General features: G+C 46.6%; 1 protein-coding gene across 1 annotated transcript; it reads right to left on the reverse strand.

The window, feature by feature from the left end:
- Positions 1–1,961: 1,961 nt before the first annotated feature.
- On the reverse strand, positions 1,962–24,809 carry Tf (transferrin). Its single transcript, XM_034525058.1, has 17 exons — positions 24,573–24,809; positions 22,242–22,414; positions 21,366–21,474; positions 20,479–20,655; positions 19,679–19,811; positions 18,348–18,403; positions 17,695–17,873; positions 16,811–16,988; positions 14,927–15,078; positions 13,420–13,510; positions 12,852–12,884; positions 9,981–10,151; positions 8,411–8,540; positions 7,759–7,823; positions 5,328–5,512; positions 3,567–3,756; positions 1,962–2,160 (listed from the first exon to the last, which is right to left on the reverse strand). Exons 1-17 carry the CDS (start codon positions 24,613–24,615, stop codon positions 2,126–2,128), a joined length of 2,100 nt encoding a protein of 699 aa, XP_034380949.1. The 5' UTR covers positions 24,616–24,809; the 3' UTR covers positions 1,962–2,125.
- Between the last annotated feature and the right edge of the window lie 603 nt (positions 24,810–25,412).

Below are 25,412 nucleotides of genomic sequence, written 5' to 3' on the forward strand. Positions count from 1 at the left end.
TTACAGAAGGAGGCATAGAAGGAGGATGCTGGAGACTTGGGTCCCAACTATGAATATGAATGCCTAGAAGTGTTTGCATTGCTAGAAAGGAATCTGAAAAAGAGAGGGGAACACTGGGTCAAGAGAAGAATTCTTAAGGTACCCTGACTGGTAGGATAAGCTCACAATTCAGATCACAAATGAACAGAGAGAGGTGGGAATCAAAGAGGATGACCATGCCAGAGAGGGGAAAACATGCCAAGAAAGGGAAAGTAGACTCCTGCGTGAAGTACAGGAAACAGGCTTAAGAATAAAGAAGTAAGCTGTTTTAAAAGTTGGTGGGTAGCAGCGACTTCTGTCAGGGTGAGACATGTGGAGCCAATGACTAGTCTGTGTGTTCAGCCAACCGCTTGTTACTAATACATGGGGAGAAAGGTACATGGAGCCTGTACCTTCCAGGAAAGTGAGCTGAGAAGGGGAGGTACTGGGGTAGAAATGAGACAGGAACAGGGCCCCAATTCTCCCTAGGCACTGGGCAGACTATTGAAATCTGTTAAAAGTCACTGTCACTGTTAATGCTGAGCTCTTAGGCCATTCTTATATAGCACTCTTTTTAATTTCATTTCGAATAAATAAGCCAAGGCTTTGGAGGATGGAAGTTTCTGATTTCCTAGCATGGGCCCTTACTGACTTAGCTAGCTGACAACAAAGCTCAAGGACCTGAGTACCTGCGGCCTACAGGAGGGCTGTAACACTAGAGGGTGCCATCAGCATGCCTGCCCTCCACAGCTCCCCTAACCCCCACATCCTATACACCAAAGCTCCCAATGACCAGCACTTGAAGAGCGACTCCTGCCTGCCCATGATGTCCAGCTGACTGATGAGAAGGGACCCAGTCCACTGAGTGACAACAAATTGCTTGCTATGTTGTCAGGCTCAAAGAGAGACTTTTACCAAAAGTTGATTTGGATTTGGTTTTGGACTATGGCTGTTATGTCAATGAATTAATAAAAGTGGGTCTTCTATCGACGTTCTCAGTGCTCACTGAGGCATTTATTTCTAACATGTGTGGTCATATAGATTGGATTCTATTAGAATGACCTAGGAGACCCTTTTCAAAAATGTCTCTTCTTGGGCTGGACCCAGGAGCTGTGTCTGTGGGCTCCACACTGAGCCAAGGGAAAGGCTACCTGATTTTTTTTTTTTTAAGAGTCTTATTTTTGATCTTTTATTTTTATGTGCATGTGGTTGTGTGAGTGAAGGGCTCTAGGGGCTTTTGCCAGCCTTACACCCATCCGCTTCCGGTCAAGGTTAGGTCAAGTTCCATTCTCCACCCACAGGAATAGTCTTGAGTAAAAAATTCGCAGAATGTACTGGCTAATAGTCACCTGAACCTCTGGAAAGTTCCAGGTAGAGTTCAAATGTGTGTTATGCTTGCTAGCCAATAGATTTAAAGGTCAATATGCTTAGCCAATAAGTTTGAACTGTAACTTTGCTGATGTAACCGGTGCCCCTAAAAAGTATAAAAACTGTAATAGCCATTTGGGGTTGCCTTCTCGTCACTCGTTTTGAGGAACTGATTGAGACTTGACTCTGATGCACTGGAAAATAAACCTCTTGCTTTTTCATCAATCTGCGTCTTGGTGTCTCACTTGAGGGATGTCTTGAAGTAAGTACCACTGACTGAGGGTCAGGGTCTTACATCAGTTTATGTGCCTCATATATATATGCAGGATCTTATGGAGCAAAAGAGGTATCAGATACCATGGAACTGGAGATACAAACAACTGTGAGCCACCATCTGGTTGCTGGGAATTGAACTCAGGATCTCTGGAAGAGCAGATAGTGCTCTTAACTTCTGAGCCATCTCTACAGCCCCAACTACCTGAATCTTGAGCTCAGAAGACAAGGTTCAGTTTATACGATATTTAGTCAGATTGTAGAAAGAAATCTATTTAGAAAAGAATGGAGTTTGGGAAATATAAAGTCAATAGTCATTTTTATTTTATGCTCTGTGTATGTGGTAACACACAGCAGTGAAGACGGACACAGTTAGCCCAAACCCCTCAGGGGATGGAGGCCAAGAGAAGCCCATGGATCATGTGAGCATTCATCTCCACCACAATGGCAGCCCATCTCTTGGATTTTAACTTCTGTGGAAAGTGCAGGCTTCTAGGAGTCCTGGGGAGAAAAGAAAGATATAGGGCATTCAGAATATTATTATCTTTATGAACTGTTTAGTGGAATGAATGAATGAACTGAATGGACAATTCAGTATCACATAAATTGTGCCAAGGCTCATTGTTCTGCTATTCTGATGCAGACTGTGCCCACCCCTCCCATCCCTACTTCTCTACACAGCTCCAGCGCCTCCCACAAGGAGGACTCGAACAAGGTTATAGAGGCTGTCACATGACTTTCTGTCTTATGGCATCCCCAACCTTATTTTTAACCAGTGAGGCTCTGAACCTGAATTCATATAACTAGAAGCTGCCTAGTAGGGTCTAGCCTAAGAATGTTAGGCAGATGGTAGCTGGTAGTCGCCAGCAACTTCTGAGCTGGGTCTAGGGATAGAGTAGAGAAAAAACAAAGCTAGAGTGTTCTCTTGAGCATTTAGGTAAGGGAAATATTAACTTGAATTTTGTAACAGTAGACTTCAACAATCACATTACTTACACTAGAATTCCATATGGCAACTTGTAAAAAATATATATAGCATCGTACAGTACAGTACAGTACAGTACAGTACAGTATAGTATAGTGTTATTGTCTCCTTCTACTGTTAGATCTAGGAATTAAACTCAGATCATTGGGCTTGTGCCACAAGCTCTTCCCCACTGAGCCATCTTACCAATGCACAAGTGGCAACCTTGAAAGTGCCATCACCCTGAACAGCACAGACTCTGAAGCTGTATCTCCAGGACAACAACTTAATTTGAGGCCAAAACTCATCTCCAAACTACAATTGAAGACTAACCACTGTCTATCACATGTATCCTCTCACACTCTACAAGTGCTTCCAAGTGATCCCATCAATCCCCAAACCAACAGTGAAATTATTTATTCTATTTAAATTCCTGGAATATGACATGGCAGACCAGCTTAGCAACTTTCTAGCTAGCTAGGACTTATCATTATCGAGGTTCTATGGAACAGAGCTGTCTAAAAAAAGGATGTTCTGTGGTTTTTTTTTGTTGTTGTTGGTTTTTTTTTTTTTTTTTCCTATGGCTACTTTCAACTAAAATTGTAGCTGGGTGGAGGGGAAGATATGATATCTAGATTTAATTCAGCTGTCACTTAAAGTTGAGCCGCTGCCATATTGAACAAGGACCTCTAATAAGTTTGGTGCCCTTTTTTATCTTCTTAGAAATGAAGTGTGATTGAGTACATATAATAAGTTCACTGCCCTAGTATCCTGGGTCTGTGGCCCCTTTACAATATGTGCATATAACCCACGCGGTTGTATATGCTAGGTTTCCTCTTGTCCATGTGGTTATTTCCTAAGGGTCTGAGTTCTCATAAACACCATTCCAGCACTCATCACTAGGTTGTCTTTGCAACCTCTCCACACTGCTCATCCTACTTACGTGAGGTTGAGCACTTCTTTAGGTTACCAACAGCTTCCATATACTCCGCTCCTAAGAATTTATCATGTGTGGTACCATCTGGAAGTTTAACCAAACATTTGGTGTCATCTCTGAACAGAAGGTCCTTGGTGGTAGACCGGAACAAACAGAAATTGCCAGTGCAGTCCGATTTACTTTTCCCAAATAAGTCCTGTCAAATGAGCAGAAAATAGTTGTGAACCTATGTCCTGGACTAGAAACACCTATACTGCAGGCAGCTAAAAGGTCCAAGCCAGCCCTGGGCACAACAGAAAGCTACAAAAGGTGCCTTGGCAAGTTTCCATCTTCTTCATTTACTATCTATCAACAACACCCCCAAGGTCCTCTGAGACTTCCCAGCCCTCTCAACTACCCACTCCCACCTTTCCCAAACTCTCCCATTTCAATACTAAGTGCCTTGGAAATGGTTAGAGGAAGTGAGAAGTAATAACATGTCCCTTCCTTTAAGACATCAGATATGAGCCCTCTCATAGGAATTGTAGGATTAAAAACAACAACAAATCCCTAGAAGTTCGTGTCTGGATAAATTTTCAATTTGTCTTAGACCAGGAACTTAGCTTCTTTTAGCCTCTCATGGTTGTAAATGACAATGCTGAGAAGTCTAGCATTCTGTCCAGCGTGAGGAATATTCTTAAATGCTCCTTATTATCGTTTGTGTGCGATCTTTAAATATTAAGATCTTTATAATCAACATAGCATTTTAAAAAATCTACACAAGAAGCAGAGGTTTAAAACACTGTAGAAAGGTCAAAGATTTCACACTGAGTCAAAAAGTAAAGCCCGTCTCTGTAAACATTGGTAAGGCTGATATGAAACTGTTAGTAGGATTGTTTGATGCAAATCTAATGTCACACTAGAGCCACCACTGGAGATTATCATATGCTTTATAAAGGGTCTTTTCAAGGTATGCTATCCTATTTCACTTTGTTTTCTTTTAAAACTAATGACAAATTAAAAGGCAGGAAGCTATACCAGAAGGGAGGGTAATGTTTTTCTGTGTAGAGGGGCCCTAGGGATAAAAGTATTCAAGTGGCCCTTGTACCCACTGCCCTACAAGGCTGGCCCTGACAGGGGTTTTTCTGAGGCTAAGAGTCTTGTATTTTTCCAGACTGTCAAGAATATGGTACAACTGACGTGAGCTGGAGAAGTAGTCGTCAGTTCTGGTCCTTAAGACTTGTATGAAAGACACATTAGAAAACAGAATCTGTCATCTTCATTTTCAGAAAAACATTCTTGAGAGAAAATAAAGTCCTGAGCAAGACCCAAATGAACTAGAAGGCAGAGTCTACGTCCCGAGGGCTCATGGGTCGGGGGGACTTGTCCCTAGTGACTAGGAGTTCCACAGGAGGAGAGCCAGGACGGAGGAATCCAGTCCCAGCTAACACGCTGTGAGCCCTTCCTTTAGACACACATTTCCTAAGCTTTGTGCATGCATTACTTCACTTAATTTTTTTTCATTAACTTAGAAACAGGTATGTGTGGTAGTATTTCCATGTAATACGTGAAGAAACTGAGCATGGAAATTTCAAGCCAGGCGTCTAAGATGACATGGATGGAAAGCTGCCGAGCTGAGATTTGAACTCAGGTATTCGGAGCCATGATCTATAGAGTCCAAATTCTAGTTTTCAGAAAGGAAATGGTCACTCTGAAGCTTCATTTAACTCCAAATAACCTGCCCCTGCTAGGATAAATGGCAGGAGACCATGGGTGGGTGGTTCATACCTGCTGGCCATTCATCAGGCTGCTAACCCGGGCTGCCTTCTCTTTTCGTGAGACCACAACATGGTTTGGAGCTTGGGCCAGGTGGCAGCTGGCAAACTCAGTCACAGGCTTCCTAGTGCCATCCGGGCACAGCAGCTCAAAGTCTTCCAGCTTCAGACCCTTAGCCCATGAAGCAGTGTTATTTCCTGGGTAGAAAAAAGGGCTGGATCAGCCAGATCTAACCATTTTAGTCACTGGGATGTGACTGACTCATAGGTATATGGAGAGTGTGTGCCTTCTGTCCAGCTGGTTACCTAATCTTTTCTGCATTACCTTTGCAATAATTAATCAATCAGTCAATCGATTTAAAGACCTCCACCCTTACAGAGGTGTTCAGTGGTTCCTCCTGGAGGTTTTTTTCTTGCCAGTTTTCATTTCTCGATCCTAAAGCAGGATTGTGACCTCTCTCCTTTCAGTCGCTGTCCACTCAACTTTTTCCGTAATTGAATAAATGCTATGTGAGACCAGTGTCATCATATTTTAAAATTTATTTCCTTATGAACTAAAAATCCTCACTTCTGCATTTCTTAAGTCCCAGTGTTTTCTCTGGCTCCAATCCTGGAAATCCCAGTCTGTGTTTCCACACAGGCTTTCCGTGTACTTATTTACCTATATACAAGTCTGTGTGGTGTTGCAAGCTTTTTCTTTTTACATTTTTTCTTAGCAGTACATCTTCACACATCTGTAGCTCTTTCTCAGCTACTTGCATACCTCAGTTTCTTCTGCACCATTATGCAAATCAAGGTAATTCTTTTAAACCATTGGATCTTATTCTGGAGTGTGACTAAAAACCATTCCTCCATTAGTAGATATTTGGAGTGCTTATAATTTTTTTTTGCCACTACAGTAGTGATGAGTGTCTATTGAATATGAATGTGCCTATGTAAATGTGGGACAGTTAATTCAGCTTAATTTTAATATAACCAAGTTGCTTCTACCACCCTATGTGGTAAAGACTTGCTTAAGCGTTATCCAGGCCTTGGGTTAATTTCCAAGTACAAAGGTGGAGAGACAATGGGAGAGACTGACAGAGGATTATAACAAGGTTCTCTATTTAGAGACAGAAGCTATGGAAAAGAACTAGGAAGGGCTGGCGTTTGTGACAACTGAGCTTGTAATGCCAGCATTCTGTGCATAAAAATAGCAGCTTGACAATCCGAGGAGCTGAGGAGCTGGAAGGTCAGGCCTCCTACAGCAACTATAACCAGGAGGTTATAGACCTTGGAGCCTTTATGAAGAGTGGAGAGTCAAGGCCTAGAAACCAAAGACTTACTCAGAAAAGCACAGAAGAAATCAAAGGTGACAAAGAACCAAGACCAGGTTGACACTTTGGAGGCATGAAAGAAAGCCTTTAAGGAAAGTTTAGAAATCATGGGGGGAACAAGGGAGGGAGAGAGGGGAGAGGGAAGGGAGTGAGGGAGAGAAAGAGAGGGAGAGAAGAAAGAGAGAGAGAGAGAGAGAGAGAGAGAGAGAGAGAGAGAGAGAGAGAGAGAGAGAACAAGGCAGGGAGAGGGGAGAGAGAGAGGGAGAGAGAGAATGAGAGAGTTCAGTCAAACCAGTCCTTTAAATAAATTCTTAGTGTCTTCTGAGTACCGTCCCAGGTGCTGGGAATATCAAGAGGAAGAGAAAGAGTCCCGAGATTGCCCACGGCCAAGGTGCACACAGATACTTTACAGCCATGTAGACAGAAGATTCTCAGTAGAATGGGGTGTGCCACCCGGGAAAGCATCCCAGAGAAGCTGGCGCCGAGAGAGTTCACTCTACATCAGTCGCCTAAGGCAGCTGAGTAACAGTAAACAGAACAGATCTGAGAGGTGGCAGAGAAGTGATTGACAGCTTGAACTGCAGCGCTTCACTAGCCCTTAGTGACACGCAAGGCCTGGCGTGCACATCTTTACCGATGCTCAAGCCATCTTCCTAACCTTGCCATCCCTCCTCATTCCTTAGCTGGCATTCCATGGCCCAGGAAGACCTTTCTCTTCATCATTTATCTAGTCAGGATTGCATCATGGATTCTTACTTTGCTCTATGGTTTGCCATCCGTTACTGTTAACACATTAGTTTTGTGTTCAACATTTCCAGACTTGGCAGTGGGAGAGCCTTTATGCTGGCCCGTCTGTGTTTTTATACATCCCATCCTTCTCTGCACATGGCAGTGCAAGCAGCTTACCATGTATAGTCACCCTGCCCCAACTTTGCAATGACCTTTGCCATAGGGATTACTGGTTCCTTTTTGCAGAGCAATTGCTTCTCTCTCCACTGAACATACAAGTTGAGAACTGGAGCTCAAGGGCCCAACAGTATCTGTACTGCTCCTATGGAGCCATCCCTAAGCCTCAGCAAATCCCAATGACCCAGACTCTGTAGGGAACAGCAGTGAGTGCACACACACCTTCAGTGTTTTCGAAGACAGTCTGGTGTTTCACAAAGGCTACATCACCCTTCTCAACGAGACACCTGAAGAGGTCCAGATACAGGGAAGAGAGAAGACAGCAGGTCAGATTGACACATGTCATTCAGAGGCACCTTATAGATCTAGGTTGGTCACCTGATGTCATCAACTGTTAGGGCCATTCTATCACTAAACAATGTGCAGAATAAGGAAAACAAAAGGCCCCAATTTACTGTGCAGTCCCACAAGCTCAGCTCAGCACACTGCATCATTTTTTTCTTTACTCTTTGTGGGTGCGAGAGGAGGGTGTATATGCATATTTGTGTGAGTATGTGTGCATGTGCACATGTGTAGGTGCATGTATGCACAGGTCAGAAGTCAACGTTGGGCATCTTCCTTTATCACTCTCCACCTTACTATTTGAGATGTGTTCTCTCACTGAACCTGGAGTTCCTCAGTTTGGCTAAGCTGGTGAGCCAGTGAGCTCCAGAGACCCACTTGTTTCTCCACCCCACACCTGCAAGTGCCGAGGTTAAAGGCATATATTCATGCCTGGCTTTTTATGGATCTTAGGTTATATATATATATATATATATATATATATATATATATATATATATATATATATATATATAAATGTGAAAACTCTCACCGGAAAGCCCCAGTGTAACCATTGTATTCCTCTTTGTTGTTCGGAGCACATTTGTTTGGGCCAATACACAGGTCACAGAGGGTGGAATTCTTCTCATACCCAGGAGCACAGCCTTGACTGAAAAATTCATCTGGACAGAAGAACAAGAGAAAATCAGCTCTGTGTGTGTGTGTGTGTGTGTGTGTGTGTGTGTGTGTGTGTGTGTGTGTTTGTGTGTGTGTGTGTGTATTCAATTCTAGTGGCTTACTTGACCCCCTGACAGGCTATGAAAAATTCACTCTGTAACCTGCCACACACCAACCCAGAACTACCAGACTGTAGGTGAAGGAAACTTCTCAAGGTTGGGAAAGGGTTTTGTGAGCACTCCACTTTAGAGTGGAAGAGATCCCTGGAGCACTGTGATGGTACCGTCTCTAGCCTGCAGAATGAAGAAATGGAATTTCTGTGGTTGCACCACTCTTTGTGGGTTTCCCCTTCTTTGCCACTCATTAGAATAACTCCACTACACCTCAAAAGTCAAGTGAGGGATAGGGGATTATCCCTGTACATTGGCTGCTTTTGTGGCTGTGAAGTACAATGAGGTTCAGGGGAGCAGAGGTCAGGAGCCTGTGCTTTCTGCCTGTGGCCCCAGGTGTTCTTTGTTTCTGAGACACCAGAGCATCTCCGTGAAGAGATGTGCCCCCATTTCCAGTCCCTGCATATGCTAAGGTTGCAGAGTTCATAGTCAGGTTAATAGTTCTCTCATTTTTAAGGAGTTGCCCAAAGTTAGAGGCAACAGGAAAGAAGATCTGAGGAAGCCAATATGAAGCAAAGCCATTGTCAAAATTTTCTGTTGGGATCTTCTCAGAAACATAAAGAGGTAGAAACAGCCTCAGGTAGAGGACACAGTAAACTGAAGAATTCTAGGAGCTGAGCAGGGACTCGCTGAGATGACCGGCACCTTAAGGGACCCAGGAAACCACACCCTACATAGTCATATCACAGAACCCCAATGGCAAAGATTGCTTGGTATCCACCCAATGTCTGTTTCCCTTGGTTCCTCCATAACAATAATCTAGTTTGGTTTATAGTAGGTATATGTAGGTAGGTGTCTGATAGGGCACCTAAGTTCTGCACAATGGCTAGTTATATGGAAATAACTGCTTTCATGTCCAGAAGGCTCTCTTCAAACACTGACCATAGTTGGTGTAAATTTCCATTTGCGCCCCTTCTTGCCTGAATTGTGACTGCCTTGGCAAGGTTGCTTTGAACATGGAGGTACTACAATGGACATTGTGGACCAGAAAGAAGGAAGGAGCCCTCAAGACCTTATCAGCCATGAAATGCTCACCTCTGATCTTCATCACGTGAGAGGTAAGTACGTGTATATCCAATAATGCCATTATTTGCAACTGAGACAATCATCCTGACTCCATTCCTCAGTTCCCCACCCCTCCTAGTCCTTTTTGCTATTTCCTTGGGATTCATTTTTATGAAACTTCACTTTTATGGACACTGAGTCCACAGCCTTCCTCGGGACCCATTTTTTTCTGCATGGCCCCTTGCAAGCTCCTTTCCCAGCTCTGCTCACCAAACTTGCAGCTGTTGATCCTGCTGGCCAGCAAGCCCATAGGGATGTTCCAGCCAGCGGTTCTGTCTACTCCCGTATGGCAGGACTTCTTGCCTTTCAGGTTGTTCCAGGTAATGCTAGGGTCCGATGCCTTCACCACAGCCACTGCATAATACCCTTTAGGAAAGATACCTGAAAAGAACAAATAATATCACTGGAGCCTCCCAACAGAAGCCACTGTCTCCCTAGGACAGTGAGGGTGAGGATGTCCTAAATAGCACATTGTGTCAAAAAAAAAAAAAAAAAAAAAAAAAAAAAAAAAAGGAACTCCACAACATCTGAAGAACAGGACAGTCTAGCAGGAAGAATCTCAAAAGCAAAGCACTAAGATCACATGGTGCCCCATGATTATGTCCATTTTAAAATTGCTTTGATATATTGATTTAAAAATAAAATAACGGGCTGGGGAAAAGGCTTGGTTGGTAAAGTTCTTGCCATGTAATCAGTTCAGTTCCCAGAACCAATGTAAAAAAGCCAGGCATAGTGGCATGTGCCTATAATTTCATTACTAGGAAAATGGGTACAGACAAATTCCTGGGGCTTACTAGTAAGCCAGCTTAATTTACTTCAGGCCAAAAAAGATCCCATCCCATAATACAAAGTAGATGACTCCTGAGAAATGCCACTTGAGGTTGACTTCTGACCTCCACAAGCATGCGCATGTGCCCACATATACATGTATACACATAAAATACCAAATATTAACATATCATTAGGGATATGGCTAATATATAGCCCTTACCTGCACGCATAAGGTTATTGAAGTTAAAAGCCAGTAACTCATTTTCCAAATTATTAAATCAAAGACATGAATACAGGAAAGTTAGTGGAACTCTGGCATTTTGTATATGAACATGTATTGGGGCTAATCAGGCCAGATGTCCTCGGATAAAAAGAATATGGTTTTATACCAGGGTAAACATAAAAAAAAAGAAAAGAAACACCAACAACACTTTAGTTGTAATTTTCTATAGCACAAATGTGCTCTCAATCGGGGCTCAAACACCTGTGATTCTGTTTTCTATTTTAATTAATTCAGAATACTTTCTCCAACAGAAAACAATCTTCATTATCTGTGAAATAATAATGGCTCCTTCTAGAGATGCTAAAAACTGGGAGGTTAAGTTTAGCTGCAGGGACAAAACCACAGAATTGTACGCTCATGGTTCTGTGGAATACAATCTAAGGAAACTGAACACCAGGACTCAGGGTCACTTTGGTGTTTGACTTCCTACTTGCTCCTGCACCATCCTTTCAGATCCACCCCTAATCAAAGCCTTAGTAAGAGACAGGTTAGTCTTGTTTCCTGGGCCCAGCCTGGATAGATGGTCAAGTATTTCCATGCACTTAGACATCAACATTTTGAAGTGCTTGATTCAGTCCTGCAAGAACCACATAGGCAAGGCCTGTGTTAACTCTCATCTAAAACTCTGAAGACTTTATGGGATTCAAAATGGTAGGAAGTAATGGGAAGAGCCTAGGCTTGTTTCCCAGATCAGTTGACAGTGGCAAGAAATCCTAGCATTGTCAATAGATGTTATATTTACTGGTTTGTTATCAAAGATTTGTTTGGAGACCATTCATAAAGTCTGAACCCTTGGGTCCCCTCATGCCTCCTTACAGATGACAATACCTACATATTAACAGGAGATGAGGAACCCTGTGTCTGAGTCACCACATGCACATGCCGGCCTTCCTGATCAATTGTGGGACCGTGAAAGGATAGCTTGATTCCTGGTCGAGCACAGGCCTGGAACCCCGAACCCTAATGGGTCGATGGTAGGTGTCCAGCCTTGCTCCCAGACTCCAGGCTCCCAGACACGGGGCCAAAGGCCTCCGTTGATCAGCGCCTTTCAGTCACATAGGGCAACACCCCTACCAGCCCCTCCATAGGTAGAGGGCGTGACTACAGGCCTCAAGGCCTCGAGAGATTTCCATATTAATGAGATACCTGAAGGCCAGAGGGCATAGCCAATTAAGTATTCCTTCCCAGACCCTCCTCCTTACACATTTAACCAAATGCCTGCCCTGGGAGTGCAGGGCGTGGGGGGGGGAGGGGTGGGGGGGGGAGAAGTGTAAAGCCAGATTTATCCACCACTTGCCATGACAATAAACCCTTTAAAACTATGAACTTCCTTGTGTCTTTGGGGCCTGCCATGGGGAACTGTGGAGAAGGCCTTTGACTAATGAGCTGCTGCCATCTAATCTCCCTCTAGAAGACTTCTCTATGTTTTCACCATGGAGGCCGCCAACCCAAGCAATCTAGCCTAGCCAGCCAAGTGAGTCCCTGTAACTAAGAGTCTCTACCAGCAGGGCGCTGTTGGGGCTTCCCTCCCCCTCATTCCTCTCGGCTGCAGGCCAGCCTATATACCCTTGTGTCTCAGTTTTTCTGTGGCTCCCAGCGGCGTCTGGGGGCCCAAGAACAGAGACCACCATCCTCCGGGTCAGCCGCCTCAGCCTGGAGACCCCTCACTCAGGAGCCCTGACCCCGTGGGTCTTCAGACTGAGATCTCTCCTCGCCCAGGTAAAGCCCCCACCCCCACGCCCCCTGCGTCTCATAGTTCAGAGTCTACCTGCCTGGTGCAGCGGTGGAGGGAATTCAGTCAAATTCCTGCACTTCTGCTTCCCAGAGCCGCGGGATCCACAACTCCGCCCAACAGGATCCACGCCCGCCCACGCAAGAGCTAACCGCCCCACAATCAATTACTATTCTCTCACCACACTTTGCCTTCTACAATAGGCTCTCTCCATTGACTCATAAATTTGCCTAACCACTTCTCCCAACAATGAGAATTTACCTTCCAGTGCCCAGGATTACCCATTTTAACTCACCTTGTTCTGATAGGCTTTTACAATCAGAGCTCTCTGAAAGAGAATCGAGAAACCATTAAACATTTATTTATAGGATGGAAAACCCATGCCTTTCTCTTGAGGCAACTAAAAATAAGAGGCGTGGATAAGACCGCACACATCACTGATTTACAATAAGGCCTGACTCTCCAGATGTTGAGAGTTCACCTGGCCACTGACCTCTAGGATTCATTCACAAGTTGTATTTCAAATGTCTTGCTCACTGCACACCAAGCCCACTATGGGATGCTGACTAAACTTCTTTTTTCCTGCAATGGGGTAGCAGGAGAATCGAGCCTTCTGGATATTGCAAGTCTTCCCATATGTCCTCTGTGGTCGGACCCTTTTATACCAGAAATCTCATTACAGGGACTGAGGGTTCCAGCACTCTCATCCTAAAAGATGACTGTGGAGATGCTAGGTGATGGAGTCTCAGAGACTGAGAAGAAGCTCAGGCAGGGAGTATTTATGGTGGCTGTGAGATAAACTAGGCTGCAATTCTCCTCTCACCATAGCCCAAAAAGAACACAGAGGCACTGTCCGCACTCACCGTAGTTCTCTGCTAGGACGGGCACCAGACCACACTGGCCTGCTATGTAGGCATGCCCTCCATCCAAGCTCATGGCGTCTGCTTCTCCATTCTGCAAAGGCACAGCAAGACACAGCAAATGAGGAGTTGCTATTTCCTGTGGCACCTGCCCTTTTAGACTGTCGTCTTGAAGGCCCCTCTCAGCCTGAGTTATAAAGCCAGGGCAACAATAGATGTTCGTACCGGACCCCTGATGATCAGTCAGGCATGCCCAGATGTTAGCATACTTTTATATAGACTCCAGTTCTGAGTTATCAGGCTTTGTATGAATTCGGTTTTGAATTTTCTTGCCTTGACTCAGACAAAACAAGAAAATGGGTCTGTAGCTAAAACAATGTAGTATTTGAAAATGTAGTTAGAAGAATGGGGTTAGTAGGCTGTTTTGCTTTCTGATAGACATCTTGGAAAGCGCATGGTTATTATTAAGTGCTCTTAGCAGGATTGAGGAACTCCAGAAGGATCAGTTGACGGTGGCAAGAAATCCTAGTGCTGTCAATAGATGCTATATTTATCAATTTGTTATCAAAGAGACAAGTGCAGCTGTAGCACAGTTGCGAGAGTTCCAGCCTACCACACCAGAGGCCTGGGGTTCTGTCCTGAGTATCCCCTAAGTGTAGGTGGGGGCACAGTGGGACATAATCTCAACACTGCAGAGGTAGAAGCAGAAGGATCAGGTTCTTCTTTGCCTCAGCCAGAAACTGGTCAACACCAGCTACATGAGACCCTGACTTAAAATACTACCACCACCAGCAGCAGCAACAACTACAGAAGAAACTTACAGCAAGAACAAAAGATTCAACTGAAAGAATGGGCAAACGGAGAGGCTCCGTGGAGCAAAAACCAGAGGTAGGGGTGTGAGATCTTGGGGCTTCCTTGCCCTCTCCAGGACTTCCACCCTGCAGAACCTCAGTGTGTTCTCTAAGACAGAAACACCGGGGTTTGAAAGAGGCAAGAAAGGCTCACAGGACGTGGTGAGGTGCTAACGTGGGGTGCACTAAGCAGCCCGTACGGCCCAATTCCAATAAGAGGGTTTTCTCTGAGTTATAGTGATGACAAGGGGTGCTGCTTTTCTTCTTCCTCAGGCTCTCTCTATATGAAGATTCTTTATAGGCAATTTAAAAATGCTATTTTGATCAATTAAGTGAACACATACTTGCCTGCAAAATCAAACCCGAGCCCTTCGGCACTCACCAGGACATATCCTGAGCCCAAACACTCTTGCCATGGTCCAGTTTGCCTCAGCAGGACATGGCTCGGATTACCCTTCTACTGTGCTAATGTAAAGGGCACCCTTCAGACCCATAAATGCTAAGGCTCTGAACCACCTGGGGGGCTGAATTCAAACCACAAAAGCAAGGACTCTGGAAAGGGGATTTCCACACCACAGCTACCCTTGCCACTCAGCCTTCCAGTGAGCCGGCAGGCCACAGTGTTAGGGACACACCACGGAGAGGCAGGCGAGACATACCACAATCTTTTCAATGCAGTCCTCAGTGGTCTCTGCCGACTCACACTCTATCTGGCCCCCGCTGTTGACGCTCCATTCATCACACTTGGCCCTCTCCTGGTGACTCAGCGCACACCACTTCACTGGCACGTTGTCGACGGAGCCCTCCGGGCCTATGGTACAAGAAGAACCAGGGCTCAGGAAAGAAAGGCTCCAGCAGCTGTCTGGTATATGTCAATGCTGCTAACTGCTTCGTGGAAATGATGAGCCAAGAAAACAGCCCGTTGAAGGAACTCCTAATCGTCTGGGAGAGCAGACGGTATACAGTCCAACTTTAGTTGGGTTCAAGCTCAGCTTTTCTTCTTTTGTAAGGTTTGTTTTCTTTCATTTTAAGCGTGTGTGTGTGTGTGTGTGTGTGTGTGTGTGTGTGTGTGTGTGTGTGTCTGTCTCTCTGTCTGTCGGTCTTTCTGCCTGTCTATGTCTGTCCATCTGTTTGTGGGTTTCTGCATGTTAGTACAAGTGCCCTCAGAGGCCGGGAGAGGGCATCAACCCCTCTGGGGTTGAAGTCACAGGCAGTTTTGAGCTATCTAGTATGGGTACTGGGAACTGAACTAGAGCCCTCTCAAAAGCTATACTTGTTCTTCACCCACTGAGTCATCGCTCCAGATCCCAGCTTTTTATTTTGAGAAGCCAACACTCTAACCTCAGGACACTCGAACAACTGAACTCAATCCCTTCCTTCTTTCTTTTTTTCCTTTCTTCTTTCCTTCCTTCCTTCCTTCCTTCTTTCCTTCCTTCCTTCCTTCCTTCCTTTCTTTCTTTCTTCTTCAAATAGCCATTTTAACTAACCAGTTGTTTCTATTTTCATTGTTTGTCATAGGTTTCCATGTGGGAGAATGTAAGATCTAATGGAGAAAGGGGCACACCCACCTCCCTCGCCAGGGCACCCTCCCGTTCAATCAGTGCAAACATGGGGTCAGTATAATAAAAGTCTAGCAAAAAAATATAGATAGACAGACAGACAGACAGACAGACAGACAGACAGGTGATAGATGGTGAATGGACAGATAGATAGAAAATGGATGCATACCTAGATTAGATAGATAGATTAGATAGATAGATAGATAGATAGATAGATAGATAGATAGATATACAGATAGACACATGATAGAGTAAATACATGTGTACATGCCTATCTTTTAGGCTCAGTCCCCAGATCACCCCCTTAAGAGGGCCTTAGTTCAACCCCTGGCCAGGATCTGTTTGACTTTGGTTTTCACTGTTGTGAGCTTTGCTATTTTATTGCTGTTTTTCATTCTTTTACGTGCTATTTATCTGTTCAGCAGTGTGACCATCTCTTGAACATCTGTCCTCTCCCTGGCCTGAAATTCCCAGGACATCAGAATCTAATATGTATCTGTAAGTTTAGCATCCAGGAGACTCTGTGGCTGGATGTCTAATCCACACCTACTGAATGAATAAATTATTAGGCAAACCTCCAATGTCCCAGTGAAACCCAGGGCAAAATCAACCTCTCTACAGCTCCAGCTTCATTATGCCCATGTTGACCACAATATTGGCAAGAGATGTGCAATCTACAGAAACTTGGAGTTATTTACTTTCTAATAGCCTGATTGGCTTCATAAAGGGAACGGGCTATCCTAATTTATGCAGAGGAATCATACTAGGACCAACCCAGGTCCTTTAAAATGTAAACAGCCTTTAAAGCACTTGGTAACCTCCAGGCCCTCACATGGTTGATGCCAGGCAGCATCAGCTCACAAACAGGACAGAAATGGGAACATCAGGAGAGGCTGTCAGTCCCCCAGAAAGACTATGACTGCTTCTTGACCTTACCAAGTTCTCTATATTCCCGGAATCACCTAGCTCTTCCTGAATACTTACACACGCCTTCCCGCTGATTCCGAATGGCAGTGACATAGTTATGGCCGAGGTACAGCCTGTAGTCCATCTTTGGAGGGACCCTTAACAGCCCAACGGCAGAATCCTTAAACAGAAGGTTTTTCCCAAGTGGAGAGCTGAACAATTGGAAGTCTTTTGATTTGCCTTTGCCAAAGTGTTCCTGTTTCCAAGAGAAAAAACAAAACAAAACAAAACAAAACAAAAAAAAAACAAAAAAAAAACTGGAGTGAACAGGGATTTAGGGAGGCTAAAAAGAAGAACTGAAGAGAACAAGAGAAATGTCAGGAAACTGATTTAAAAATGGTGAGAAACTTGGAGGTACCAGGAGAGAAGGCATTCGGGCATGGTCTCCACCTAGCACCTCTTTGTCCAGCACCTTGTAAGGACCATCCCACATACCCGTCCTTGTGCTTCTCAACCCTGTCTCCCTGAGTGGTTGAGAAGTAGCTGAGAACAAGTGAATCTAGCACAGAGGCTGGCATGCGTGGGCTGGACCAGAGGAAACTGTCTTAACCAACAGGCAAGAGGCAGGGGAAGTCAGTCCCTCTGCAGTCTGGGTGTGTGTGTGTGTGTATGCTTGCATGGTGTGTGTGTGTGTGTGTGTGTATGACAGAGATTCTCTTTTCTTCTGGGATTTTCTCTGGGCCTTGAGGTGCCTAACTCAGATGGAAAGGGTATCATTGGTCAAAAAGTTGGTAGATGTTGATCCCAGAGGAGACACCTGCTACTCTACGAGGATGCTGGAGAGGTTGGTGACACATGGCAGGGTCCCCACTGTATCCTGAACACACAAAGACTATCTTAGTGTGTCCAGATGTCAAGAAGATCTGAGCACAGAGTGGTAAGAAAGATGGTGGGTAAAATACCTGGGCCACTTTAAGAATCTCCCAGATCAAGTCTTCCTTGCCACCCGTTTTTCGAGCCACTACAGCGTGAGAAGCGATCTTGGCTAGGTAGCACTCCTCATACTGATCCACTGGCTTTCGGGTATTGTCAGGGCAGAGCAGTTCATATTGGTCCCTGTCAGCCTTCTCTGGTAAGGCCTCTAAGGAGAGAAAGTTCAGGTGAGCCTGTGGCAGGCCAAACCCCTCCCCACCTTTGAAGTCCTGTTATCATAGAAAGCATGAATTGAAAGGTCTAGAGGGATCTCTGATGGTCAAGGAATATGCAGGAAGGTAAGCCTACAAACCAGTTAAAGACACAGAGGCTTCTGTAGGCCAGTGAAGCAATGATTGCCTCTATCCCACAATTCTGAGCTCACAAGACTTCTGACAGACCAAGGTCAGCCGGGGCAACCTCCAGTCCTTGTCTGTGGCACTTCCTCCCTAGCGGTAGGGCCACTGTGTGGTTTGAGTGATGGAAAGAGACCTATAAGTCTTGGTAGAGACCCCCAAAAGTACCTTCCTCTGCACACATAGAAACTCAAGCAATGGGAAAGAAACTATATATGCTCAGGTCTGACTACTGACCTGGAAAAGGATGACAGGGAACCTGCCAGAGTCTTTCCCCAGTCACTCACCAAATATGGTTGTGTGCTTGACAAAGGCCACATCCCCACCGCCATCCTTCAGACACCTGTGGGAAGGAAGCGCATGCATGAATGAGGACTCCTACAAGGCAGACCTGGCTCCTGGTCCAGATCATACTGTCAGCTTTCAGAGAAGGCCTGAGGCTGAGTGTCTGTCCCCCACAGTGGAGACAGCACTAGGTGGGGTGCTGACATTCGAAGTACCGCTGAGATGGGGGATTAGCTCACATACCCCAAAGTGGTCCTCAGGAGGTGAAAATAATGTAAAAAGGCTTCAAATCCTTAGCATGGAAGATGACAGTATTTCTACCCTGGCTATGTGGACTTCAGGATATAAGCAAGATAAAAAGAGAGAGCAATAAATCAGGCACATGACACAAAGTCCTACCCCTAACCAAGAGGCTACATGCAATTGATGCTGGCTTGGAAAATCAGTTTTCTTCAAGGGAGAATTATCAACCATGTTTCAGGGCAGGTCCCATGCCCAGGAGTAGTTGACCAGTACACCAAAAAAGACTCCATATTTTGTTTTGTTCCCCCCCCCCATGTACTTTTTGTTTGGTTTGACCTTCAGTGTTAGTGTGTGTGCAGATGTGTGTGGGTACAGTGTCCTCTGATATGGTGATAGAGACCCAGGGGTCACGTAGGTGGAGTTGGGTGGTAAGAAGCCAGAGAAACCTCTATAGGCTTCAAGACATTAGTAGCCTCATTCCAGGAAAACAAAGGCTCAAGAAGCATTTGCACATAGGTCATGGATGCCTTATTTTCCTTACCAACCCAAGGCCACCAGGAACACGGGGCCACAACAGAGACTCACATTCCCTGCCTTCCCCAAAGTATTTTGTGTCCTCTGGTACGGTTGGGGGAGGGATAGGAGGTGTTGGGGGGGAAGGAAAGAATATTATTAAAATATATTATATATAAAAAAATAATTTAAAAAGCCACATGGACTGTTGGGGTGGGGCGGGGCAGTATCCAGGATATTGAGCACGGTCCACTGCTGGCACAGGAAGGAGCAGCCCTGTAACATCCCCAGGCACTAGGGGTGTGTAGGTCCCTTCAGGTGCTGCGCAGCTCATTGAGAGGAGACACCAGCCAGATGTGAGAGCTCTGAGGAGAGAGGACTCCCAGATCAGAGCTTGATCTTTGACGTCAGATAAAAGGGGATACAGGCTACCTTGGCCTTGAGAGCCCAGGTTGTACCACCACCTCCCTGGGAAGAGTTTAAGCCACTTAGATGCTTTTAGGTAGGTTGGGTCAGCAAAGAGCCCCCATTTGAGGACTTCTGGCACTGGCCACCACAGAGTGGCAATCTCACTCACTTGAATGCGCCTGCATAGCCAAAGAATGGTTGAGTAGAGGAGCAGCCACAGCCTGGACACAGTTGACACAGCTGGGGGAAGGCCACCGGATCTGCACAGGGGACACAACTGCCCGAGAAGAAACTGGCCACAGCTGCTCAACACAAAGAAATGGACAGCAAAGGCATAAGCACAGCGGTGAAGGGATGCAGAGGGAGAGACCCTGCTCAGCCTTTCATGTGCTCAGCAGGGTTTCTAAACAGGAATAAGTTAACCCCTGCTCTTCAGTTACCCTCCGGGGGACACAAGCCCTACTTCTTGCTAACCAATACTTGGCCTAGACTTTGTCGGTCCACTCTGCTCCCAGATCTTTGGGGGGGTGGGGGGGGGGAGGGAAGGGAGCGCCTCTGGGGACTATAGAACAGCCTAGAGGGGTGCAGGACAACCTCATGACCAGCAGGTGGCATCAAAGCCTCCTTTAGCGGCGAGCAGGGCGGGGAGTGGGGTTGGGGAGAGTCGGGGTCCGGGTCGGGGTTGGGGTCGGGGTCCGGGTCCGGGCCGGGGTCGGGGGGTTGGGATGTGTGCACGACCAACCACTAAGGTGAATACAGAAATCCACTGTGAACCCATCTGCCCTTTCTTCCCTCAGGACAGCTTCTGCTGGGGTGTTGGGAGCTCACAACAACAAGAAGGCTCAATTACCACTTTCTAACTGTTTCCTTTCCCCTCCACTACCTTGGAGTTCAGCCTACCCACCTGACTAATCAGGACTGCGTAACCCCCGGCAGTACAGGATGTTCAGAATATAAATGGCGGCTTACCTTTCTCAAGAGGATTGCGAGGCTCCGACAATTTACAGTAGAGTAAGCCAATGGGGATGACCCAGCCTGCAGACCTTCCTAGGCCCGTGTGGCAGGACTTCTTGCCTTCGAGCTGGTCCAGCTGGAAGCCTGTTTCCTTCTTCACCACGGCCACAGCCAAGTAATAGGTTTGCGGATCTGAAAGGGAACAGTGTGGAGGGAGGACTTTGACATGACCTAGAGAAGCACTACTTGTCAGTGTGTGGCCCTGATGGAGGGAAGAGAGACCCAGGGGTCACATAGGTGGAGTTGGGTGGTAAGAAGCCAGAGAAACCTCTATAGGCTTCAAGACAGATAGTCCATTAGTAGCCTCATTCCAGGAAAACAGAGGCTCAAGAAAGCATTTGCACATGGGTCATGGACGCCTTATTTTCCTTACCAACCCAAGGCCACCAGGAACATGGGGCCACAACAGAGACTCACATTCCCTCCCTGCCTCCCCAAAGTATTTCATGTCCTCTGGTACAGTGATAGGGACAGTCAGAGCTATCTTAGAAGACTTCGTGGTCTGCTGAGCTCCCAGTGTACACTATAGGATGGGTTCTCTCTTGCAAATGGCACCCGAGGCTCCAAGGAGGTTGGACACTTCCCCAGATCCAGTGAAGGCCAAGCTAGACCCCAGCCTGCTCTCTTCATTCAGTGAGGATGTCTGACTGAGAAGGTTCATACTAGCCTCCAACCAGCCCAAAGTCCTCAAGATGCCTCGAGGGCTAGAAGATCTTCTCATTGCCCAAGGATTCCCCAAAGAAACTGCTTGCTAGTATCTAATATCTGATACCTGCCTATGAAAAGAGGGTTAACATCTACTAAGCCATGACGCCCCTCCTGGGTACTTTGGGAGAACTCACGTTCAAGTGATCCATAAACCTCTGCTGCTATGGGCTTCAGGTTGTTGGGAGTCAGGCCGGCATCATACACCCAACCCCCATCCAAGGTCATGGCATCAGCTTCACCCGCCTAAAAGAGAGTAAGTCCCAAAGACTTATTCCAAGGAAGGCTTCCCTAAGCCAGAACAACTGGGAAGGAACTGGCAGTGTTCTATGGGTCTCGGGCTAGAAAACCCCAAACACGTGTACATCCAGCCCTGCTGGGTTTGGGTTGATTCCATTTAGAGAAAGAAATAGAGTAGTTTTTCTCTCTTTTCCCTGATGATGTGTCCAGTAATATTTTATTAAAAATATTTTAATGTGGATTTACCCCAAGCAATTGTCAAGGCTTGGTCTGGTAGGCTTGGTAGGGGGAAGGGTCGCTCCCTCTTCAGAGGTGAGCACAGCCATTAAACCAGAGGCTCTGGCATGGTTGTAGTTGAGCACCTGTGGATGGCTAGGTTCTTTCATCTGTTTCCATTCTTGGCCACACAGAGGGAGCCTTCATTCAGAGACCCTTGTGTTTTGAGAGTCTCTGTAAGCTCCTCTGCGGGTGTTGTTGTAGATGAAAACCCCGAGGGTGCTGTCTTTCCACTAACTCAAGGCTCGCTGCTTTTCCCTATAGTCCTGGACCCATGAAACAGTACGAGCTAGCATGCCATGGCTACACACGTCTGTTATGCCAGAATTCAGTGGACATGGATGGACAGGAGGATTCAAGCTTTGGGATAATCCTCTTCCTTTCATTTTTGGTATATTTGTCTTGGACACCTGCCAGTCCCCATCCCGAGTTCAATGTTTACAAGTGAGCAGAAACAGAGGCGCATAGGGGCTACCGTTCCTGGCAGCAGGACTTACAGAGATGGCCTTGATGCAGTCCGGATAGGAGGTTTTCTTCACACAGGCAAGCCGGGGGCCATCAGCTGGAAGAACCGTTTTCATGTGATCACGGAAACTGATGCACTTGGTGTTCTCGTGCTCTGACACCGCGCACCATTTGACAGTTTTGTCAGGGACAGCCAGACACAGTCCTGTAGGAGAGAAGGAGGAAGCATAAAGGACTTGCGCCCCATGCCAGGGGAGAGAATGCACCACTTTATGAAGGGCCTTGATGGCCACTTCCCCTCTCTTCCACCCTCCTCTCACTCCTGGTGTCCATCATGACAGAGCACAGGACTCTGCTGCACTCCGATACTGGGACCAGATAAATTCCTTCACCCTGATGGCCTGCCATTTTCCCACCTAGCCCTGGGCTGCTTGAGACATGGTGGGATAGCTGAAGGTGACAAACCCCCCCCCCCCCTTGCCTTGCTGTCATGGCTGAAGGACCACATCAAAATGTGAGCTTCAGTGGGCAAAAACCATTCTCAGCCACCTTCATACAAGGCTCTAGACAACAACCCTAGGAAAGGCATACCATCTTTTAGGAATGAGAAAGCTGGACTCGGGGGAGGAAAGAGTTTTGTCCAATGTCATGTTTGTTAGCAGCCCAGCCTCTAGGTCTGTTGACCAGGCTCCAGAGGAAGATACCATCTTAGGTTCTTTGCCTCTCTCTGTGTGAGGGTTAGATCATGAGTTCACCTCTGATACTTTTCAGCTCTCTTCTGTTTAGAAATGATTAGAAACTCCCTTCTATTCAGCAGGCTGCTGTTTCTACCGAACCTTCCCTTGATGCTTTACCCTTTTTTGACTGCCATTTAGAGAAACAGCTGAAGACAATGACGTGTATCGAGATGTGTGTATGTGCTTATATAATCGTGTTCATATGTGTGTGTGTGTGCAAATGGGAACACACGGGGGCCAAAGGGCAACATGGGGTGTCCCCCGATATTACTCTCTGTCTGATTTCTTTTTTTTGGAGACAGTGTCTTTCACTGAATCTGAGCCTTTCTGGTTCCACCAGATTGGCTGGCCAGGAAGTCCCTGGGATCTTCCCCAGAGCACTGCTGTACCCAGGTTTTTACACGGGTGCTGGGGTTAAGATCCTTGTGTTTGCATACCAAACATCTCCCCAGCTGGGTCACCGTTAAAATCCACGTGATGGAGAGCTGGGATCTGGCACTCCTAGCTCTCTTCCCTTTCCAGCAACTCAGCAGGGCTGACTTACTGACTCAGCAAGTCCACAAAGCACTAAGCATGGAGCGGGATGGGTGAGGCCAACGGATAGGATGGACGAGGAAGGACAACAGGGAGACTGAGTGTCCCCAGCTCCTTCCCTTTATTTCACCCCAGCCGGAGGGAAACCAAATGTTTTCCCCCTAGGCGACCTCTCTAGCCTCTTCCAACTAATTCATCTAACTTGTCAATTCTGTCCTTGGTCCCGTGCCACTGTGCACAGCCACACAAGATGCCCTGAGCTGACAAGCATGGAAGCCTCTTTTAGGCTGACAATTGTTAGGGGTGGCAAATCACTCAAACTAGAAAGCCCCAACAATGTGACAAATGCTAACTACAGTCCAACTGGGTCAGGCACTTGGGTCTTCGTGACCCCCTATGGTGAGGAATCAGCAGGATGCAGGACTGGAACCTGTGATCTCACCCTCGCCTGCCCCTCCCAGGCTGTAAGAAGACCTGTCACAGAAGAAGTACAGGCATGATGTGAACCAAGAATTCTGGCTTTGAATCCCACACTCAAGTCCAAGCCACCATCGCCAAAGGCATCCAAGGAGGCCTTGGACAAGGAAAAGATAGCAGAATCAGATCCCAGGAAGTTGTGACTACCATACCAAGCTGTTTTGACTATACTGAGAGGCCCGGTGCAGCACCTGAGTCAACTGGTTCAAAGGTTTTTTTTTTGTTTGTTTGTTTGTTTTCGAGACAGGGTTTCTCTGTGTAGCCCTGGCTGTCCTGGATCTCACTCTGTAGACCAGGCTGGCCTCGAACTCAGAAATCTGCCTGCCTCTGCCTCCCAAGTGCTGGGATTAAAGGCGTCCGCCACCACCGCCCGGCTGGTTCAAAGTTTTTAAACATCATATACCATATCTTCAAATGATTGGACATAGGGGAGACAGCGTGAGGAGGGTAATAAAAGGTAGAGACGGAATAAGAGCCCCAGATGCATGAGGATCACACGTTATTCCTAAAATGAAGATGCCACGGAGAGGAAGCAAAGGGCAGGCTGTTGGGGCTTCCAGCTTTAGCTCACAAAGATTGCATAGCCAGCCAGTCCTTCCCTGCACCAGCACTCACCCAAGGCAGCACAGGCCAGCAGGACACCCACGGTGAACCTCATCCTCTCGGTGTGTGTGGCGAGGAGCGGGGAGTACAGACCGACCCGCTTCTGCACCGCCTCCCTGTGGTCCGCTCGCTTTTATGCCCGGAGGGGGCCGGCTGGGTGCAATCTTTGACCTCTTGTGTTTGCGCAGTCCAATTGCCCAATCACCCCGCATCCACCCCCTTCCTTTCTTGCCCCGATGATCACCTCATTTCCTGAGCTGTGGGACAGAACTGCGCATGGAATCCACCACCACGACAACCACCATAAAAGAAAAAAAAAAAATGCTGTTTAGAAGGAAGCTTAAAGCAAAACCCACTCTTTGTTATCACTGCCTGGAGCTGCATGGTACAGCTGCCTGGGCGGGAGTGGCTTGCTCCCTGGTGCCAGGGCTTCTGCCTGCCAAAAACTTCATCAGCCTTATACAAGGAGAGACTGACGCTTGGGCGGGAAGGGAACTGCCCTGGACCCCAGACTAGAACCAGAGAAGGAACCTGAAGAGGAAGGTTGGGTTCAGGTCAGAGAGGCAGTACCCCATGCTCCTCTGCAGAACAGTCCTGGGAATAGTGGGGGGGGGGGGGGGGGGGAGGAGCTCTCCCTCCATCCCGGCCAGGCCTAGTCTGCTTTGGAGCTGAAAGTGTCCTGCCCTTGAGCTTCTGGTGAGACAATCCAGGCTAGGAACAGTCATGGGGCAAGAAACTCTCTTCCACTGCCAGGAAGTGGCCAGACTGTGAAGCTCAGAACAAAGGGCCAGTGTAAGCATAAAGAGAAACCAGAGGATGCTTCCTTTTTTTTTTTTTTTTTTTTTTAAATTT

Source organism: Arvicanthis niloticus, chromosome 21, assembly GCF_011762505.2.
Source record: "Arvicanthis niloticus isolate mArvNil1 chromosome 21, mArvNil1.pat.X, whole genome shotgun sequence".
In the NCBI taxonomy this organism is placed as follows: Eukaryota; Metazoa; Chordata; class Mammalia; order Rodentia; family Muridae; genus Arvicanthis; species Arvicanthis niloticus.

Coding starts and splice junctions, on each gene's coding strand:
- Tf (XM_034525058.1), bottom strand. CDS start 24,615: ATGAGGTTCACCGTGGGTGTCCTGCTGGCCTGTGCTGCCTTGG. Junction 21,475..22,241: donor ACTGCATCAAGGCCATCTCT/GTAAGTCCTGCT, acceptor ACTCTCTTTTAG/GCGGGTGAAGCTGATGCCAT. Junction 17,874..18,347: donor CAAGCACACAACCATATTTG/GTGAGTGACTGG, acceptor TTCTCTCCTTAG/AGGCCTTACCAGAGAAGGCT.